The sequence below is a fragment of the Trichosurus vulpecula genome, chromosome 1, assembly GCF_011100635.1.
Source record: "Trichosurus vulpecula isolate mTriVul1 chromosome 1, mTriVul1.pri, whole genome shotgun sequence".
Taxonomy (NCBI): domain Eukaryota; kingdom Metazoa; phylum Chordata; class Mammalia; order Diprotodontia; family Phalangeridae; genus Trichosurus; species Trichosurus vulpecula.
This window is the reverse complement of record NC_050573.1, coordinates 493,702,667-493,722,372: the sequence shown is the minus strand read 5'-3', so window position 1 is coordinate 493,722,372 and position 19,706 is coordinate 493,702,667. Positions and strand designations below refer to the sequence as shown.

Sequence of the window (19,706 nt, the reverse complement as noted above, 5' to 3'; positions counted from 1 at the left end):
GGCCACACTGCTATGGTGGAAATCTGTCAGGGAAGGTATTGCCTCCAGAATATTCAGGCAGAAAAACAGCACACACGTACAGCACCATTGCCCTAAAAGAGATCCAAGAAGGATGTTGGGGAACCCAGGGTATGAGGGACTGTTTCAAACAAAGCCAGAGGAAGTGGCAGGTTGCAGAGGGCTGGTAAGCCATACATACACTTAGTCCCTTTCACTTTCCTTTTCTTCTCTGTCTGTGGTAGTTTTCTATGGACTATTCACTATTGGAAGTACCTGTTTTCCCTTCCCAGGGAGGAGAAAAATGAAGGGGGTGGGGTGGGGAAAGCCCCTTCTGTTCTTTATCACCCGCTATGCAGGGACTAGCATTCCAAACGAACTGTTCCTCAAATGCTTATTGTCTTTTTGTTGCTTACAAATTTATTAGCCTTGATATTTTAAAAAAATGGTAGTCACCATCTTTGACTAGTGTTACTTAATGATGGAGAGTTTGGGAGGGTTTTGTGCCCTTAAAGAGACAGGAGACTTTTTTTCTCTTTTACTGAAGCTGAGATGGGGGAAGGTGAAGCCCTGAATTCCCATGGGAGAGAAAAAAGTATATAAAGCATTGTCATCCCCTGGACCTAGTCAGTCAGTCAACTAGTAAGAAAAACCATTGGGACGATATCTTATCACAACTGGGACCATCATTATTACTGCACATGATGAGCCTTCTGTTTTACACGTATCTTGCAACAGCTAGCCCACCTCCCCCTGAAACCCCTCACCAAGTTGGCCTCCTGACTTTGGTCCTTAGCCTTCTTCCAGAGCTTTCTCCTGCTACCTGGCCGAGGCAATCCACCCCAGGACAAGACCTCATCAACCATCTGCCAGCTTTTCTGGCCTTCAGAACCTTTTCCAGTACTATGCTACCACAAGCCAAGATCCCTTCAACCCTCCAACACCCCTGCCAAGGGCCTTCTGCAGCATGTTGCCAACATACCAACCCTGCTCCTTAACCCCAACTGCCTGCTTGCTTTCTCCCACACACCTCAGTGTAAGCCACAATGTCTTACTTCATATTTACCACCTCTTTGCACTATGCTCTCTGAAATGCTTGCTCCTTATTTTAACAGTCTTCCTTTCATATAAAACTTTGATTTTCTTACTCCTTCCATGTCATGGTACTGAGACCTGGCTTCCACTTATTAACTCTGCTTCCCTCTCCAACCTTTCCAATATTGGTTGCATTTCACTCATACCTCTGACTTACTGGCTGTGATAGCAGTAGGAATGCCCTTTGCTCCCCATTACCATTTCTGTCACTGTGACTCTGCAGGATCTCCTCCTTTGAGGTTCATGATTTCCAAATTTATCTCCCAATCCAGATCCTGACGGCTGTTATCTGATGTACTCTAGGACGTTATCCTTCTTTCCTCAATAAATTCAGTTCCTGGTTCATAGTCTTTCTCTACACTCTAACTCTTACAGCGTCATTAAGGGACTTTAATACGCATATTGATGTTCCCTCAAGTACCCTAACTTCTGTTTCACACAGAAATGAGTATACCCTTGATCTTGCCATCACCCACAAATGTTCCACTTCAAATTCTTTAACTCCAAAATTCCTCAAAATATTCTATCTCTCCCTACATATTACCATACCTATGTTTTCTTTATTTTTTTTTATTTTGCAGGGGGTAAGGCAGGGCAGTTAGGGTTAAGTGACTTGCCCAAGGTCACACAGCTAGTGTGTCACATGTCTGAGGCTGGATGTGAACTCAGGTCTTCCTGACTCCAGGGCTGGTGCTCTACTCACTGTGCCACCTAGCTGCCCCCAATATCTATGTTTTTTATACTCACTATAACCCTCATTTCCTCCATCCCTGAGTTCTTGCACAGATTATTAACTCTTCACCAGCTACTGTCTCCTTTTTTCATCATCTAAACAATTCAACTCTATACTTTTGAATCCTTTGCCCCTTGTCCTACCATTGACAACATCTTGCCAAAATCCAACCTTGGGTCACTCCTACATTTTTCCTTCTTCTCTCTTATTCATGTAGAGCTATAGGAAATCACAAGGCCATATCAGTTCCAATAGTTATGTAATCTCAAATAGACCTTCACTGCAGCAAGGTAATCATTCTGTTCCTCCTTAATCAACTCTCCATCCCACTCTCCACAGCAGCTGTACCAAACCTTTGACATCCCGGGGTCTTCCTCCATCCCCACCTTCTCTGCTGAAGATCTCAACTCATACATCACTGAAAAAAATTGAGGTTATTCAACAAGAGCTCCTTTTCTTCAACTCCCCTCTCACTTCATCTTGCCCCATTATTTCGTTCTTCAATAAGTCTCTGATGATGGGGTAGCACTTCAGCTTGCCAAGAATAGTACCTCTGCGTGAAAGGTTTTTCCAAGGACTGTGGCTGAGAAAGGGAGGAAAGACATAGGATAATAGCTTGAGGGGATGGTAAGAGTCTAGTGAGACTTGTACGACTTCATCATCATGCCCTAAAAGAGTTGGGTGCCACACCTCTCAGAAGTGGGCAAATCACTGTTGCCCTAGGAAGGAAGGGGTTCTTTAGTTCGTTTCTCAGATTTAGCTTCCAGGAAGACAACTGATCAGGACAGATTGCATTTGGATGTAGTTCTGGTTGACCCTCTCTCACCTTTCCTTATTTCATCCCCAGTTCAGAGTCCCTACTCTCAAAGTTCCTTCCCCATGAGGGGCTCCACTTACCCCAGGAAAATGGTTCAGCTCTCCCTCAACTGGCAAGTCTCTTTTTCCCCGGGACAGTTCAGACAAATCCTTCTTGGAAAGTCATTGAGAGATGAAGGGGTTGTATTGTTGGGAAGTGCCTTTCTTTTGAACCATATGAAGGTGAATGTGTAATTTGCCTGGAAAAAAGGGCATCCCTGAGTTAGTAGCAGTCCTGAATTCCTGGAATAGCAAGAAGGGAGTCTTTATCCAGCCATCAATGAAAAAGAGGACAGCTCCTCAGCACAAACCCCAGAAGGTGCATAGATTTGGTGTTCTCCCCCCTTGCCCTACAATAGCCCCTTGCTCCCAGGGAGGAAGATGACATAGTTATCTGGGGAGCTGAAAGGTGGGTGCTAACAGAGAAGATCTCATTATCAACACTAGCACTGTTTGCAATGGAGACTTAGCTACCTTAATGCAAATGACCCTGACCTGGGAGAAGGATCAGTGACTGTTAGAAATATCATCTATGCAGTGGCCTAGATGTTCTGGTACTTTTCCTGTGCATGATCAATGGACACTGTGAAATGCAAAGATTTACATCACCATCCCCACAGACCAATTCATTAAGGTTTAGGACTTAGTCCTTACTTACACAGGACTGTTTGTCATTTTTTTCTTTCTTTTTTAGTTTTTATTTACTTGTACCCAGGTCCTTCTCTGTTAACTTTCCTACACCAGGCCTCTCACACCCTGGAGATTATTTTATCTAGAAGAAGCCCTGAAGCCATTTATATAGTGAAGACCTTTAGGACCTTGCCGTCTCTAAGAGGTGGCCTGGTAGGAGCTAAAGACATTGTAGTTCAGGCTTTTTTTTTTTTTCCATTAAATGCATCTTTAGAATTAATTGGCTCTCTGAGAGGACTCAGCTCAATTTCCTCAATTCCTTTAGCTACCTCCTGATGGCCTAAGTACAAAAAGCCAAGAGGAGACAGGAGTAGCTGCCAGGCTTGACCAGCACACCAACATGGCTAAAACATCAGCAGGGAAACTGTGCTTAGCTATGTAAATTTTTAAATTTATTTTTTTCTTTCAAATGTCCAAAAGGCCTTCTGGTGTAATGAATAATGAACCAGCCTCAGAATCCTTAAGACCTGTATTCAAAGCTTGCCTCTGATACCAGTGTGCGATCATGTGATCACTTAACCTTTCAGTGCCCCGAGGGAACCCTCCAAGATTTTGTTACCGATAGGTTGCCAAACTGCCCAGGTGGAGGGAATTTCTTTCCTCTTCTTTTTTTTGAACTTATTTTAATTTATCCCATTAAATATTTCCCAATTACGTTAATTTTTTTTGACATTTAACAAAATTTTGAGTTTCAAATTCTTCCCTCTCCTTCCCCCATCCCTTGAGAAGGCAAGCCATAAGATATCGATTATACATGCGAAGTCACTCAAAACAGTTAGAATTTCTACATTAGGACTTTCCAAACTGATGAGACCACAAATCTGGAATCCCATCCCTATTAACCCCAAAATTCCCAGGTGCTTTCCCCCCATTAGGTGTTTCTTGTCTATTGAAATTTGCTTGCTAAGTCTCACTTTTTCAAATTTATACCAATTTTCTAACACCCTTCTATGTCTTTAGCAGAAATGTTTGGATCTCGCCTAACATCAATTTTTCTGACTTAAAAAAAGTGAATCCTTACTGAGACCTAGAGACCCAAAGGTTTTGGCATGAGAAAATCATTAGACATGGGGAAACTCGTGGAAGGATGTGGAAGCCATTATTCAACCTCCGGCGGCTCGAGCAGGAGAGCGGCCCAGGGCGGACCCATCACCAGCCCGGCCCCGGAGTGCCGGGACCCCCCAGCCCGCTCTCTCTAGGCCACGGCCTCCGCCGCCATTTATTAGCACAACCAGTCCCCTGCTCGGCTCCCCGAGCTCCGAGAGGCGGGGGAAGGGATGGGGCCGAGAACTTTCGGTCTCCCGGGGCCCTAGGCAGCATGACTGGGCGGAGGCCTCTCCTCTCCTCCGCCTCCCCTCCAGCACCCGCCTCCATCTTCTCCCCCACTTAGAATATTCCCGAGTCTGGCCCCGGCCCCTCCTGGTTACCCGGGTAACGGCCGACAGGGAGGGGGAGAAGCGGAGTGGAGGAGGAGCGGGGGGCGGGACTTCCTGAGGGTGACGCGCCCCCGCTCGGCTACAAAACTCGCCGGATGCGACGCCGCGAGCGGAACTTTCCAGAAAAGTCGGCGAGAAGCGGAGGGCAGTAGCTGCGGCTGCCCGAGCTCCGCGCACAAGAACTCGCGCCCCCCTCCCCCAATCCTCTCTTTCTTCCACTCGCTCCCCCAACATCCCAACCGGCTCCTGGGCGGTCCCCCCTCACCCCATCCCGGACGTGAGCATTTCGACACCGGGCGTACCGTGAGCGTCGCTCCCCGGTAAGTCCATCCCTTCTCCCTCACCCCACAGCTCGGCTCCCCGTCCCTCCCCCGCCCCCCACCTCGTTGGAGGTGAGGAGCCGTAGCGCCTACGGGACCCGGGGGGGCCGTTGGCCCCTCTCCTGAGGGTCCGGGGGCCGGTGCCCCAGATTTCCGGGGGTGTCGCCCCCGCTCTGCAGCCTGGGCGCTAGACAATGGGCTTGGCGTCCTCCCTCCCCTCTCCCAACCCTTCTCCCCATCTTTCTGAGATGTTCGCTTCCCCTCCATCCTCTTCTCTTTCCCTCCCCCCACCGCGGTCTCTTCGGTTCTTGGGGGGGCGCACCTATTTGCGGGGGTACGGGGGCGCTGCGTGCGCGCTCCCTCTGCGTGCGCGTCCCCGCTCCCCCGCAATCTCCCCTTGGAGGAGTCCTCCGTTGTGAGTGTGTGTGAGTGTGTGTGTGTGTACGTACGTACACACACACACTTCGTCTCCAAGCGCCCCCCTTCTCCACCCTCCGGAACGCCTCCCCAGAGAGGTGGTGACCTCGAGCCGGGTCAGCAAGCGTACCTTAAGCCCCTACTGTGTGCAGCTCCCGGTGCTGAGCGCTGATGATAACCGAGGATGGCGGAAAAAACCCCGCAAATCCCTGCTCCCATTCAAATGGGGGAGACGGCACACAAATGAATACGTGGACACGAATGGATCGGGAGATGCTAATCTTGGAGGGAGGGCGCCCCTGGAAAGGCTTCTTGTGGAAGCTCCAGCTTGGAAAGAGGGGGAGATCCGGATTCGCCTCCCTCGGGCTGTGCTAAGGAGGGAGATGGCCAGAATGTCCCGCGTGTCCCCGCCGTTGTGGCTGTGCTTTAAAAAAAAAAACCCTAAAACCCTCGTGGCTTGAGAGGTAGGGCCGTCAGGTGACACGGATAGATTGCACAGGATTAAACTCTGGCCGTCACGGAAGCCCGTGGTCCTTAAACATCGTTTCGTCGGGAGTCCAGCATTGATCTTTGAGTAAGCGCCCGCTATGTGCCCGGCTCTGTGTCAAGTATTGGGGATGCAGAGAAAGGTAACAGACCAGTCCTGCTCTCAAGGAGATGGAAATCTGATGTAGGAGACAACACAAAATTGTACGTAAACGAGATACAGTCAGGATAAATTTGAGATAATAAACAGCATCCACACTGTAGTGGAAGAGGATCTGGAGAAGCTGCTCGTAGAAGATTGATTTTAGCTGGGTCTCGAAGGAGGCCAGGCGGTATGGGGATGAGGAAGAAGAGGATTGAGGGTGTGGGGAGAATACACGGTGAGGTCCAGTGATGGTGTCTCCTTCGAAGCTTGGAAAAGAGGCCAGTTTCATGGATACCTGAAAGAGAGGGAGGAGCACAAAGCTGTAAGAATACAAATCTATGCAGGGACAAGATTTTTCTCATTAGATATTGGGTAATATGTGGTTGTGTAGCAAGCCCTCAGCTGTTCAAAGCCTCCAATTTATTTACACTGTCATTTTTTATTTTATAACCACATACTTCTTAGGGTGTAGGAAGGAGAAAAATAAAAGAAAGTAAGAGTGTGAAATACTAGGATAGGGAGATTGGAATGGTTAATAGTTAAAAGCCTTAGGGTTTCCCAATGTGCTAGATTAATCGATATTTTCCATTATGTAGATTTATGAAATGTGGCCTAATTCTTAGTTCAAAGGTTGGATGTTGGCCTGGTTATAACATTCTGAAATGTATAATCTGATTGTGTGGTGTCAATTGATTTTAAGGTGAAACTTTAAAGTACCTTAAAGTTGTGGTTTTAATTGCAGGCTATAAAAAATGGTGAAGGAAACGACTTACTACGATGTTTTGGGGGTAAAACCCAATGCCTCCCAGGAAGAACTAAAAAAGGCATATAGAAAACTAGCCTTAAAATATCACCCAGATAAGAACCCAAATGAAGGAGAAAAGGCAAGTACTTTCTGCTTTTTAAAAATTCTTACTATGTGCTAAAAATAGAGTAAAAGAAAAAATTTCTTTGATACCATTAACTTTGATAACAGTTGTCCTGTTTTTGTTGCAGTACTAGCCTGGACTTTTTTTTCTATTTTAAGTTTTATTGCTGTTATTTACATAGCTGTAGTCAGTGTATGTATAGGCATATGTATCTATACTTAAAATTATTTTAATAGTTTAACATAAATCTATTAAATGTGAAATGACTAGAACTTAGATTTCACCATCTTGGCTAAATCTTCTTAAAAGAACTTATTTTACAGTATGGCTTTTTCTTTTCATAGTTCAAGCAGATTTCTCAAGCTTACGAAGTACTTTCTGATGCAAAGAAAAGAGATTTATATGACAAAGGTGGAGAACAAGCCATCAAAGAGGGTGGTTCTGGTGGTGGCTTTGGTTCTCCAATGGATATCTTTGATATGTTTTTTGGAGGAGGTGGAAGAATGCAAAGGGAACGGAGAGGTAAGAAGATTTTGCCAATCTAGAACAAAGAGAATACTAGGTGGCACTAATTGGGGGAGCTGATTGTTAAGCTTCAAAAGTTTATTCAGGTACAGCAGTGTGTGATTGCAATGTTACACTGACTTTGTACCTGAAATTCCTTAAAACATGAAAACTTCCACATGATAGGCACCTCTCAACTATCCTGTGCATATTTGTGTAGATTTTAAAAAAACAACCCTCAGTGTTGATTAATCCTCAGTGTCCAGTCTTACTGGAATTGGATTTTGGGGTGGATTCCTGATGTTATTTGACATGAATTATCCCCTTTTTGTTGGCTTTATGTCATCTGCAATTTGAAAAGCGTGCCATCTTTAAGCCATTGGCAACATTTTGAAAAGAACAAGGCAAAAGAAAATGCTATTGTGCTTACTCAACTAGAGAATTCCCTCTAATTTGACACTGATCCATTAATCACTATTCTGGGTCTAGTCATTGAGGTTTTTGTAAGCTTTTGCTGCTGCCTCCCCATCGTTGCCATTACTTCATTTATTTTTTGAAAGGGAGAAAAAACCCCTCAAAACAGGTGTAGTCCAAACAAATTGCTAGCGTTGTCCACGTGCGAAATGAAGTTTTGTGTGTGTGCCTCTGCATTTTATCATCTGTAGTAGGAGGGTAGGTATTGTGTGGCATCCTCAGCCCTCTGGACTTTGGGAGCTTATCATTCATTGTATTGATCAGAATTCTAATAATCTTGGTGGTTTTTCTCTATCCTGAGTGTTGTGACTGTTGTATAAATATTTCTAGGTCTGCTCAGTTTACTCTGCATCAGTTCAGTAGTGGTCTTTGCAGTTTCTTCCCAAGCTGCCTATTTCATTGTTTCTTATATCACAGCAATATTCCATTATATTCATATATTCTTATTTAGCCCTAATCACTGAGTGTAGATTTTACCCAATTATTTACCATGTAGCTCATCTCACAGTTTGTACACAATTAAATACCAAGCAAATGCCTTGCTGAAATCCAGAAATGATGATAGGTAAGGATAGTGCCATAGACATCACCTTGCTGTAGATATCTCTTAACCCTTTTTCGAAAAGGGTTATTGTCATCTGATGTAATTTGTTGATAAAACTGGCTCTCAGTGATCACAAATTCCCTTTATAAATGCTCAGAAACCATATCTTTACTCCAATTAAAAAAATTATCACTGACTTAAAATTGGAAGAATTGATGTCTTCATTGAAAATTGGGAGTATTTAGTGTTCTAGTATCTCTTGTTTTTGATTCTCTCAATTTATTTTTAAAAAATGATTGAAGATTGTTATGTATTCCTATTTGTGTTCTTTCAGTAAGTCAGTAAGTTGGTAAAGTATTTCTTCCAGGTCTGGTGACTTGAACTCATTGAGCTGGGTGTTCTTGTAGCCTCACTTAATAAGAGTATTGGTTCTCTCAAGCTCTTTTAACTTGTTCTTCACACTGGAGGTGTAACTCCTTTGGTAGAAAAGCAAAAGCTTAGAAGAATTTAAAGAGTTGAAAGAGACCTAGGTTGGTTGAATCCATCTCTCTCATTTTATAGTTGGGAAATGGGCTTGTAGAGAACAGGGTATTGTAGTAGGTAGAGCTGGATTTTGTAGTCAGGAAGACATTAGACACAGATTCCACCTCATACTTAGTAAGGGGCAAGTCACCTTCTCTAAGCCATTGACTCTTAAGGTGGTCTGGTAATTTTCTCACAAGATTTTTTTGTTTTTCTGTTTAGTCATTTCTTATTGATCAAGAACAACAGTTGACCTCATTCCTTTGAATTAAATCTCTTGAATTAAATTATCATGGAAAGTGATGGTTTTATTTATGATGATCTATGAGTCCTAATGGGGTTTCCAGAAAGTTGTAGTTCCTTGTTTTTAAATAATGGAAATCTGGTTGTGAGTCTGGTGTGGCCTTTGGATAGTTAAAACTCTGGGCCTCAATTTCCTTGGTGTAAAGTAAGGGGATTGTTTTAGATGTCCCTAACATGCTTGGGTTCCATGTTCTGTGATTCATTATTCCTTTTATCTCTTGTTCCATTGTTCCAGTCTTAGATCAGATCTCTCTGCTGCTTATTTCAGTCATGTAACAGAGCTCTGGTTCATAACAGTAGTTGATCTAAATGGTTTCTTTAAGGATATTGTAAATTCTCAGATTTTGTACGGTATTTTAAAAAACGAAAATATATTTTAATTTAGTATTAATAGTGATTACATGTAAGACTCAAAATCCAGTTAAGTGAGGAAATGGGGAAATTTGGTTTGACTGCAATTTTTCATGGTGGGGGAAAGCTATAGATTTTGGCCACAGTTTAATAAACATGTGGTATGTGTGCTAAGTTAACTTTGGGCTGAATTAATTAGAAGCATAGTATCTAGTTCTCTGAAAAGAAAGTCTTGATCTTGATGCTGGTCAGATCACAGCTTGAGTATTCTCTAGTTCAGGGCACCACATTTTAAGAGCATCCAAATAAAAATAACACTGTGGTCTGTGTAGTAAAACAATGTCATAAGAAAATTAATCTCTATTCCCCACTCCCAAGAGCCTAGAGAAAGAGTAGGCCTAGTTTGTACAATGATCTCTCCAGCATATAAATGTCATTATATTTGTTGTCTTCACAATGCAGAAAGAAAAATAGTTGGGGGTTGGGGGGCAGATTTAAGCTCAACAGAGTTAGTGGTTAGGACATTCTACTTCTGTTTAAGATTACTAGCACTTATTTTAGAAGTTTCCAAATAGTGGCTTGCTGGAAGCGTGTTTTTTTCATGTGAATTAGTTCCCCAACTTTGTATCAGAAAATATGCAATTTTATAATTATTTAAGAAAAATGTGCTGTAAATGCTGTAAAATGAGTACAAATACACAATGTATGTTGACTTAAACAGTGGTCTCCAACATAGAGTAGTTTTTCCCAAACTAATTTGTCCATGGAATACCCTGACATTTAAAATATAAGTAACATTTATATAGGTTTACAAAGTGCTTTGCATATATTCTTGTCCTCACAACCCTGTGATAAAGTTATTTTATCACTGTTTTACAGAAGAAGCTATCTTAAAAAGGTTAAATGACTTTCCCAGGGCCATACAACCAGCAAATGCCTGAGGCAGGCAGAATTCAGACTTTCCTCTTCCTAATTTTAAGTTTGGTAACTCTGTGTACTACCTTAAAAATTCAGGAGACAAAAGATTATCTGTGATAAAGTTCAGGATGGGGTTAAAAATTTTCAATTGTGCTAGTAAAAAGGAATTTCACCGTTAAAATATGTTCCTAACTTTGACTTAAATTTGTTGTCTCTCGTTTGACTATGTATAAATCTTAAAAGCTAGAAATGAGACTGGAGTCCAGGAAGTAAAAGGTTGAAAGTAAGTACTGCTTCCTCTGTGCCCTCTTGAAAATAGTGGTTTAGAACTGGCTTTCTTATCATTTCAGCTGTTCCCACATAGATTTTCAGTTGAAGAAAATAGAACTTCAAGGAAGAAGGTATCCAGTATTAATAATATGCGCGGGATACACAGTGGAATCAATTTTTTTAGACTTGGTTATATTTAGTTATACATCACAAATTTGAATTTAAAACTGAAATGTATAGATACTTGAGTAAAGCTATTCACTACTTGCTTGCAGGCAAAAATGTCGTTCATCAGTTGTCAGTGACCTTAGAAGATTTGTATAATGGTGCAACGAGAAAACTGGCTTTGCAAAAGAATGTAATTTGTGATAAATGTGAAGGTATGTTTTTGAAATCTTTCTGTGTAGTCTTACAGCATAACTACAAATTCCTGTTTTAAAAATCTTATTTTCACTTTGAGATCTTCAGTTATTAATGTGTTATGCTCAAGAATTACAATACTTTTAGGCTTGGGTGCAGTAGCAAAATGTTTGCCATCTCACATCAGAGATAGTGCATCTAGTCAACAGAAATTTTTAGAGGAGCAAGCAGGAAATTGAAGAAAATACATTAAGACCCTATTGGTGAGGAACAGTGGGGATAGATGAAAGGACTTGTTGAGAACTAGATGAGGTTGTTTTCTCATCCTTGTATATCTAGAAAGGCCTGCTAGGATAGGAATCCTGGTAGAGAAGAGATAACATCTCTTCCACCTGCCCATTTCTCCAAAATAAACTTACAGGTTCAAGTGAGAAACTTCAGCTTTCTATTTATTAATTCCAAAATGAAGTGTAGCCAGATTGTATGTGGATGGCACAATGGTGGGAGAAAAGTGGGGCACAAGGAAAGGGAGAGAGGGAAGGAAGTAGAAAATGGTAGAATGCCAGGTCTCCCACTGTAAAACCTTTTACAGTTAAGCTATTTGTAGATAGGTAAGAGTTCAGGGTAGAAAAGAATTAGAGTAGGCACTAGCACCTGCTCTGGGGAAGTGCTCCCAACACATGCCCTGGGTTCCTGTCTGACCTGAGAGGTAGATGAGGCCCTTTATACTGCTTGGATAAATGGGGTGATAGAACTTCAATCCTGGTAAGATGAAAGACCACTAAGCCTTGCCATCCTTCCTGCTTCATCCGGTAGCCTGTTCCCACATTGACATTGCTATTTTTAGCAACTATCCTAAATTCCACCAGCCTTTCCATTATGTAGTTGAACTATTTTTTGCTATTTCCCTCACCAATTAGAATGTGAATATCTTGAGAGTAGGGATTGTCTTATCCCCAGTGTTTATCAGGGTGCTTAGTACATAGTAAGTACTTAATAAATGCTTTCTCACTCATTCATAGGTAAGCCTGTACCTTACATACATCTTCAGCTTTCTAGATATTCCTGTTTGTGGTAGCTCACTGTAAGAAGCAGATAATGTTTTGAGGCATGTAGGTATGTACCTTTAATACTTAATTCTGTTGTTGTAAACCTATTTCAATTGTTGAAATTTTAATTTTTCTGTGGTTCAGGACGGGGTGGTAAGAAAGGAGCTGTAGAATGCTGTCCCAATTGCAGAGGTACTGGAATGCAAATAAGAATTCATCAGATAGGACCTGGAATGGTTCAGCAAATTCAATCAGTTTGCATGGAATGCCAAGGGCATGGGGAACGAATCAGTCCTAAAGATAGATGTAAAAGCTGTAATGGAAGGAAAATAGTTCGAGAGAAGAAGATTCTGGAGGTTCATATTGACAAGGGTAAGTATCTTGAGTGATTTTTTTTAACCTTTAGTCACTTAACACATTTTAAAAAGCTTATGTTCCAATTATGTTTAGTCATCTTATGATTATGAACATATATTACATAGATAACTCATTTATAAAGGATATATCTGGTCTTTTCAGAGTGAGATGAACCACTTTAGTAAATATCTCATAGTAATCATATTATTCTGAAAGTATAGATGCTAGTTAGAGTGTTTATAGGATGCTTATCAGTAAATTTAAATTCATTTGGTAACCAGAGAAACATCTGGAAGCCTAAAGTGAATGAATTGAGTACATTTTGGTCTTTTTAAAATTTAATAATGCCTGGATCTAGTAGAAAAACTGGAATGGCAAACCTGTAATTTCTTTAAAACATGTAACGTACACCTTTATTCAAATTAGTCATATAAATTATATAACTGGGTCAAGGAAAGGCTCTCCTGTAGTATTTAAGGCCTAAATTTTTAATTGGCGTACTATAGAATTGTCCTTTAATACTGAGTTAAAGCATTCTTTTTGGCTCTGGTGCTCAGGTTTTCAAAAGGAAAACATAACCCATTTTTTTTCCTGCTTAAAAATAAATTAATGTGATGGGTTTTGATGTGTTTTAAAGGTGGAGGGAACAAAAACATCTTTATCTTGTTAATTGCAGTTGTTAAAGGAATTGGTTTTGCTCTACTGAACTGAATTGGGGGTTCATTGGATCCCACTTAGTTATCTTCTTCCTTAGCCTTATTTTGTAATTAAGTAATAATACAGTTAAAAATGTGGACACAAAGAGGGACATCTATTATCCTGGCTTTTTCTGTACCTAGAATGGGCTACTAGAATCAAAGCCCTAAGTTTCGTGTCTCACAGCTCAAGCCTGTATGGCCTAGTGCAGAAGTGTCAAATTCGCACAGCTAAAATCAGATTAAAATACAATTGGGAATTGTTTAACAAAATGTATAAAAATATAACAACATAGATAATGTTAATTTGTATTTTACTAAGTCAATATGCAACCTGCAGGAATCCTTTTCTATTTGAGTTTGACACCGTTAGGAGGACCTGAGTTCAAATGTGGCCTCAGACACTTAATGGCTATGTGACTCTTGGCAAGTCACTTAACCCTGATTGCCTCCAAAAAAGAAAATCTGAGTTCAAAACCCACCTCATATTTTGGCTATTGGAAATTTAGTTAAATGCCTTTGATTCTAACAGACTTAAGTTGAAATGATCTAGAAAATAGATACATGTTTTAGTCAGTTGTGAGATAGTAATTTCCAATGATACCTTAGGAGTAAAAGTATAGTAGAAAGTATTCACTACTACGTTGTGGGCCTGAGATATTTATAGGCAACAAAGCATTTAGACTGAAAAGCTATGAATAATGAATTTTCTTATTTTATATTAGATTTTACAAAAGACTTGAGTGAATATTTTTATTAGATTATGATTGTATTACCAGAAATTGGTAATACAGGACAGCAGAAACTGTCCTATTTGATCTGTACCACATTTATTGCAGTTTCTAATTAAACCAGTATTGTATCCAGTATTACAATGTGAAGTTAACAAGTAGAGAGATTTGGCTCCTTTCCTTAGGAAATTTAAAATATAGTTGTATTGTGTACAAGTTAATAACTCTTGGGACTTCCTATTTCCCCTGCAACTCCACTCCCCCTCCAGAATTTTTTTTGTGTGTTCTAGAATTGTTTCAGGACCAACACAAAATGAGTTATTTATTTTAGGCATGAAAGATGGTCAGAAGATAACATTCCATGGGGAAGGTGACCAGGAGCCAGGACTTGAGCCAGGGGATATTATCATTGTTTTGGATCAGAAGGACAATGCTATCTTTACACGGTAAAAAAAAAATAATAATAATTTGAACATTGAGGTTCATGTTTATGTATAGATAGTCCAGTTACTCCTAAATGGGCTCCAGCTTTAACAGGAAGAGAATAAGCTGAATTAGGTTTGGTTTTTTTATTTAAGGTTACTAACCACTGATAACAGTTTAGAAGAGAAACTTGTGAAGGTCAGGAGCCTTTGATGACTGGGCTAGACTAATTTTGGAAAAGATCATAATGGGAATCCCCATTCTGCTGAGTTGTGCTGAAATCATGGTTGTTAGTTTTTAAAGTGCTGAGTCAGGGCCTCTAACCATGGGTAAGTTAGTATTAAGTCTACCATTTTTTCACCTGTGAAATGAAGGCAGGTACACTAGATTGGGGTCTCTTAAGCTACCCTTTTAATCTTAAATCTTTTATTTGGCAGATGGTTATCCAGTCTTTGCTTGAATACTTCAAAGATGGGAGATCTCATTATCTGATGATGTAACTGATTTCCATTTTTGAACAGCAGAGTTATTTGTGTCAAATCAAAATTAGCCTTGTAACTTTTATCCTTTGGTAATTGTGGTCTTTGAAAAAAAAAGCCTGCTGTAGAAGTAGAGCTTTCTAACTAAATGCAACACTGTGCACACTTTTATCTTTGGCCCAGAAATCAGTTTCTTAAATTTGTAGTACAGGATGTCCTAAAAGTCTTAGTAGTTTAAAACTGTGCTAAGACTTTTGGACCACCTTGTATTGTACTTTTAAATTCCATGGGATTTTCTTTAATGTCTTTCTCAATATTTGCATCAGCTGTAAAATTAATATGACATACATAATACGACATGCTAGGGTAAATCAGTGAAAGAGAAAGATGGTGGTGATGTGCCTAAGTCTAAGAACTTTCATTCTAAGAATGATTGATGAAGTGCTACCATATTCCCAGCAACTTGCAGTGTAGTTGAGGGAGGGGGGAGAAGTAAGGAGTGTGATATTTTAATTTTAAACTAATGCATTGATACTAATTTTTTTAAAAGTAGATAAAAATTTAATAATGTTTAGGATATATGCTAATAACGTCTGTCTTAAGACTCATTAAAAATGTCTTTATCATGTATGTGAGAATAGATTAGCAAACTTTTGAACGTTTTTCTTAAACATTTCGTTATAGACATTTTTGTTGGGGATTGGAAAAGAGGGGGTTGTCTATATGGCATAAAGGGGGGAAAATGCTTTTGTTTAGCACAGGTACCTAAGGGGAATGCCCTTCCACCCCCACCCCTGTGTGTTTTTAAAGCAACCTTGATATGTCTTCCTCTGAGTATCTGAGTATTGGAGTATTACTGGATAACTTTTACCTATTGTAAGAATTCTTTAAATTAGAATAGGATAACTCAGAAAACATTAAATGATGGTAAATAATTTGTCTCACAGAAAACATTTAAAACTATTCAAACTGATTCAAATTGTCTTAAAAGGTATTAAGTAGCCAATAATACATACTTTTTTTTTTAATAGACGTGGTGAGGACCTTTTCACCTGTATGGATATCCAGTTGGTTGAAGCCTTGTGTGGCTTTCAGAAGCCAATAACAACTCTTGATAATAGAACTATAGTCATTACTTCTCATCCTGGTAAGTTATCAGCAGTTAACCACATATTTAATTTAATTGCTTTAAGGGAACATTTAAAGGTAGTTGAGTTGGGAGGAGGGGAGAGTTTGGGCTTTGTTTCTTGACTGACAGTTATCTGTAATATCTTACGACGTAGAAGAAATTACAGAAAATAACTCATGTCCTCTGGCAGCTTCCTAAAAAAAAAAACAAACCATACACAACTATAAGTTTTGACAGGACCAAAACCAGTTATTTTTCCCAGATGTGGTCCTTCTGGTTATCAGGGATCCCATTTACTCTATTTAACCCCTTCTTTCTCCCAACAGTGTTTTATATACTTTCTCCCAACAATGACCATGTATTATCCCTTTTAGGTCAGATAGTTAAACATGGAGATATCAAATGTGTGCTGAATGAAGGTATGCCCATTTATCGCCGACCTTATGAGAAAGGAATTCTAATAATTGAATTTAAGGTAAGTTGCAAAATGAGTATCTTAAATACTTATATACTGAAAGGAGCTTATGTAAGCAAGACAGCTGACTCTGGAGGGAGTATATGATTATATTATTTACCTTTATGTAAAAACTGACTTAACATACTGGTATTCAGTATTTTATTTTCCTATAAATACTTGTTATCAGTGTAGAAGGAAGCTTAGAATTTAGTTGTTGTGTTACCATTCCTACAGGAAAACTTAGGTGCTGTCACCTGTAATTTTAGAAACATTAGAATAATAAACCTTTTTTTGCAGGTAAACTTCCCAGAGAATGGCTTTCTTTCATCAGACAAGCTATCTTTGTTGGAAAAATTGCTGCCTGAAAGAAAGGAAGTAGAGGAGACTGAAGATATGGATCAGGTAGAACTGGTGGACTTTGACCCATCTCAAGAAAGAAGACGCCATTACAATGGAGAAGCTTATGAGGATGATGAGCATCATCCCAGAGGTGGGGTTCAGTGTCAAACCTCTTAATGGGGGGGCCAGTGATACTCTTCATTGTAATGCTGGCTTTTGTATGCAATAGTGAATGAGTGAAGGACTACAATCAATCTTAACACACTCACTACTAGCTATTGTTTTTGTTGTAATATTCAACTATAGTTGTGTTTTAAAAAGTTAATAAAATCAGTAATATAAAATGCTGACTTTGCAATTTATGATGTTCAGTGTGCAAGATAGTTAATTATTTCCTTATGGTAAAGAACCCCCTAAGCATTTTTTTCATGACTTGTACTTTTTGTTTCAATGTGTATATGCAGTGGCTTAGACAGGTTTGATTTTTGGTTGACTAAATGTACACAAGCATTTATAATTGTTAAGCTCTGAAATTAAAATTTTGTACTGAATTCACCATCAGAAAACTTTAATATGTTGATGTTTTGGTCTGTATGGTTGTTTGTCAAATTGGGATTTGTTGTGATACTTCTGCTTTTGCTGTATTGCCTAGGTGTTGTCTGTATATAACAAATAATTCTGATTCCATGTGGTATGCCAAGGGTAAATTTAAACCCCATTCTTGAAGGCATTTTATTTACAGTTTATGATAACCCCAAATCTCTTGGGGTTTCAGGTTTTTGAATGAATTCCTTTCTGCTCTGCCATTATGCTGTTATTTAAAAAACAATGCTAGTCAAAACCAGCCCTACCTCTGGCTCTGTCCATTCACTGTAATAGGAACCCCAATACTACTACTTGGGGTTTACTTGGTTTGGAGACTGAGCAGGGGAAGAAAAGGGGTAACTCTTAAATGTCAATTGGGAAAGGGATTCTTTATATACAGTGAATGCAGGGTGACAGCCACCTAATTTTAAGTTAATTTTGTTCTCCTTTAACTAGTTTTAGCAGATTACAAGCAAGAAAGGGGTTCTTTCATGTACAATGAATGCAGGATGAGAGCCACTAATTTGTTTTATTTTGTTATATTTAGGCCAACTAGCTTAATGTTTGTTTTAACTAGTTTAATGCTTGACCCAATTGCAAGCAGTAGTTGTAAATGTTTGTTTCAAGGTTTATATTTCCATCGTCAAGATCATATAAGCAATCTGTAAATAGCATCTTTACAACATATTGTAATTGCAATTTATTAGTAGATTTTCAGGAGAAAGTGTGAAGGCGAAATCTGCCTTAGTAAATGTTGATTCAGGATGGCGTAGAGAAACTTAATATTGGGCCTATACAAGCAAAAAACCCAAAAGTACAGAGAACATCTATTTCAACTGCTTATTAAGAATGAAAAGTAAGACTACAATAAAAGTAACCATTGTAACTCTGTAAGTAAGAAAAATGTCTCAGTGGATTGTAGATCAAAAGGGAAAGAAGTCTTCTGTGTCTTACAGCCAGGCTTTTCCAAAATTTTCCTGACACACCACATCCTGGTTTCTGACTCCTCAGTGGCATAATCCCAAAATATACCATGGGGCAATGTGCTTTAGTATTTTTTTTTTTAGAAGGGCTAAAGCAAGAGATAACCCTGTATGATACATTGAGACTTGGGTTTTTTAATGTTATTAAATCCAAATATGGGGCAGGTGTGAATAGGAAGCAACAAATAGGGATTTGACTGGCTTAATTCTTCTGAAATTTTAACATTTCACCAACTATTTGCACCCAGGTTCATGATAAATCCCTTCCTTGTAACGTTAAGCCAATGGACATATCTACCATGTGTATAGCACCTATAGTCCTCTACCTCTGAACTGGGAAGGGGAAACTCCTGCTGCTGTCCTTTGGAATCAAAACAGCCAGGCATTAGTTTGCCACGAGTGGTTTTTTTTTTTTGTTTTGTTTTTTTTTAAATCTTTAGTCCATGAAGCATCTTGTATAAAGAAAAAGACTTGGGGTACCTTTATCTGTTTTAATGTACTTGTTAACTTCAACAAGATTGAAGCTTAACTGAAATGTATTGATGGTTGTGTGTCATTTATGTGGTTATAAAGGTGGGTTTTATACCAGCCTAAAATGGGTGTCCCTTCAAGTTGTTTAATGGGGCAAAGTAAGATGGGGAAGGAAAACAGGAAGATTAAATGAAAGGAGACTTGGGGTGGGGGAAGGCTTTCTCCCCTTTCTCACGTTATCTCTTGATGGAGATGGATTTGCTTCTGTCAGACTGTTCAGATATCCCCCCGCCCCCAGGTTTTGTGTATCTTAATAGCCTTTTTTGGCTAGCAAAGAACAAGCACTAAGTTGAGCCTTGAGTGGTAAATGTATTAATCTGGCTGAATGAAGTCTTAAGATGGGTGAAGCAGTGGCTAAACTTGGTCACTACTACTCATCATCCAGGGCATACTTTTTAGGGATAAAATTTAAACTTGGCAAATCTACAGCCCTTGTTACTCTCAAGTGTTCCTGCTGCAGTCTGCCTGTTACTCTTCTACAACTACAACAGTGACAGATATTTCCCTATTTCTACTACCTCTCAGCAGGTGCTTCATGAATAGAGCTAGTTCTTCAAAATACCCATTCCCCAAAACATTATGAGTATTCAAACTTGTAAAACCATGGTACCTGTTTTCCTTGAGTAAGTCACCCTTCTGAGCCTTAGTTAATTGGGGAT

At 39.7% G+C, this 19,706-nt stretch overlaps 1 protein-coding gene across 1 annotated transcript; it reads left to right on the top strand.

Annotated features, from left to right (window-relative positions):
- The first annotated feature begins 4,813 nt into the window (after positions 1-4,813).
- DNAJA1 (DnaJ heat shock protein family (Hsp40) member A1) lies at positions 4,814-18,423 on the top strand. The gene is made up of 9 exons (XM_036738216.1): positions 4,814-5,126; positions 6,917-7,058; positions 7,388-7,565; positions 11,205-11,309; positions 12,483-12,710; positions 14,453-14,567; positions 16,055-16,170; positions 16,527-16,627; positions 16,907-18,423. The coding sequence occupies exons 2-9, from the start codon at positions 6,927-6,929 to the stop codon at positions 17,123-17,125; spliced, it is 1,194 nt and encodes a 397-aa protein (XP_036594111.1). The 5' UTR covers positions 4,814-5,126; positions 6,917-6,926; the 3' UTR covers positions 17,126-18,423.
- The last annotated feature ends 1,283 nt before the right edge of the window (positions 18,424-19,706 follow it).

Excerpts from the sequence above, each read along its gene's own strand:
- DNAJA1 (XM_036738216.1), top strand. The coding sequence starts at position 6,927 with ATGGTGAAGGAAACGACTTACTACGATGTTTTGGGGGTAAAACCCAAT. Across the intron at positions 7,059-7,387 it reads ACCCAAATGAAGGAGAAAAG|TTCAAGCAGATTTCTCAAGC; the intron begins GCAAGTACTTTC and ends TTCTTTTCATAG. Across the intron at positions 11,310-12,482 it reads AATTTGTGATAAATGTGAAG|GACGGGGTGGTAAGAAAGGA; the intron begins GTATGTTTTTGA and ends TCTGTGGTTCAG.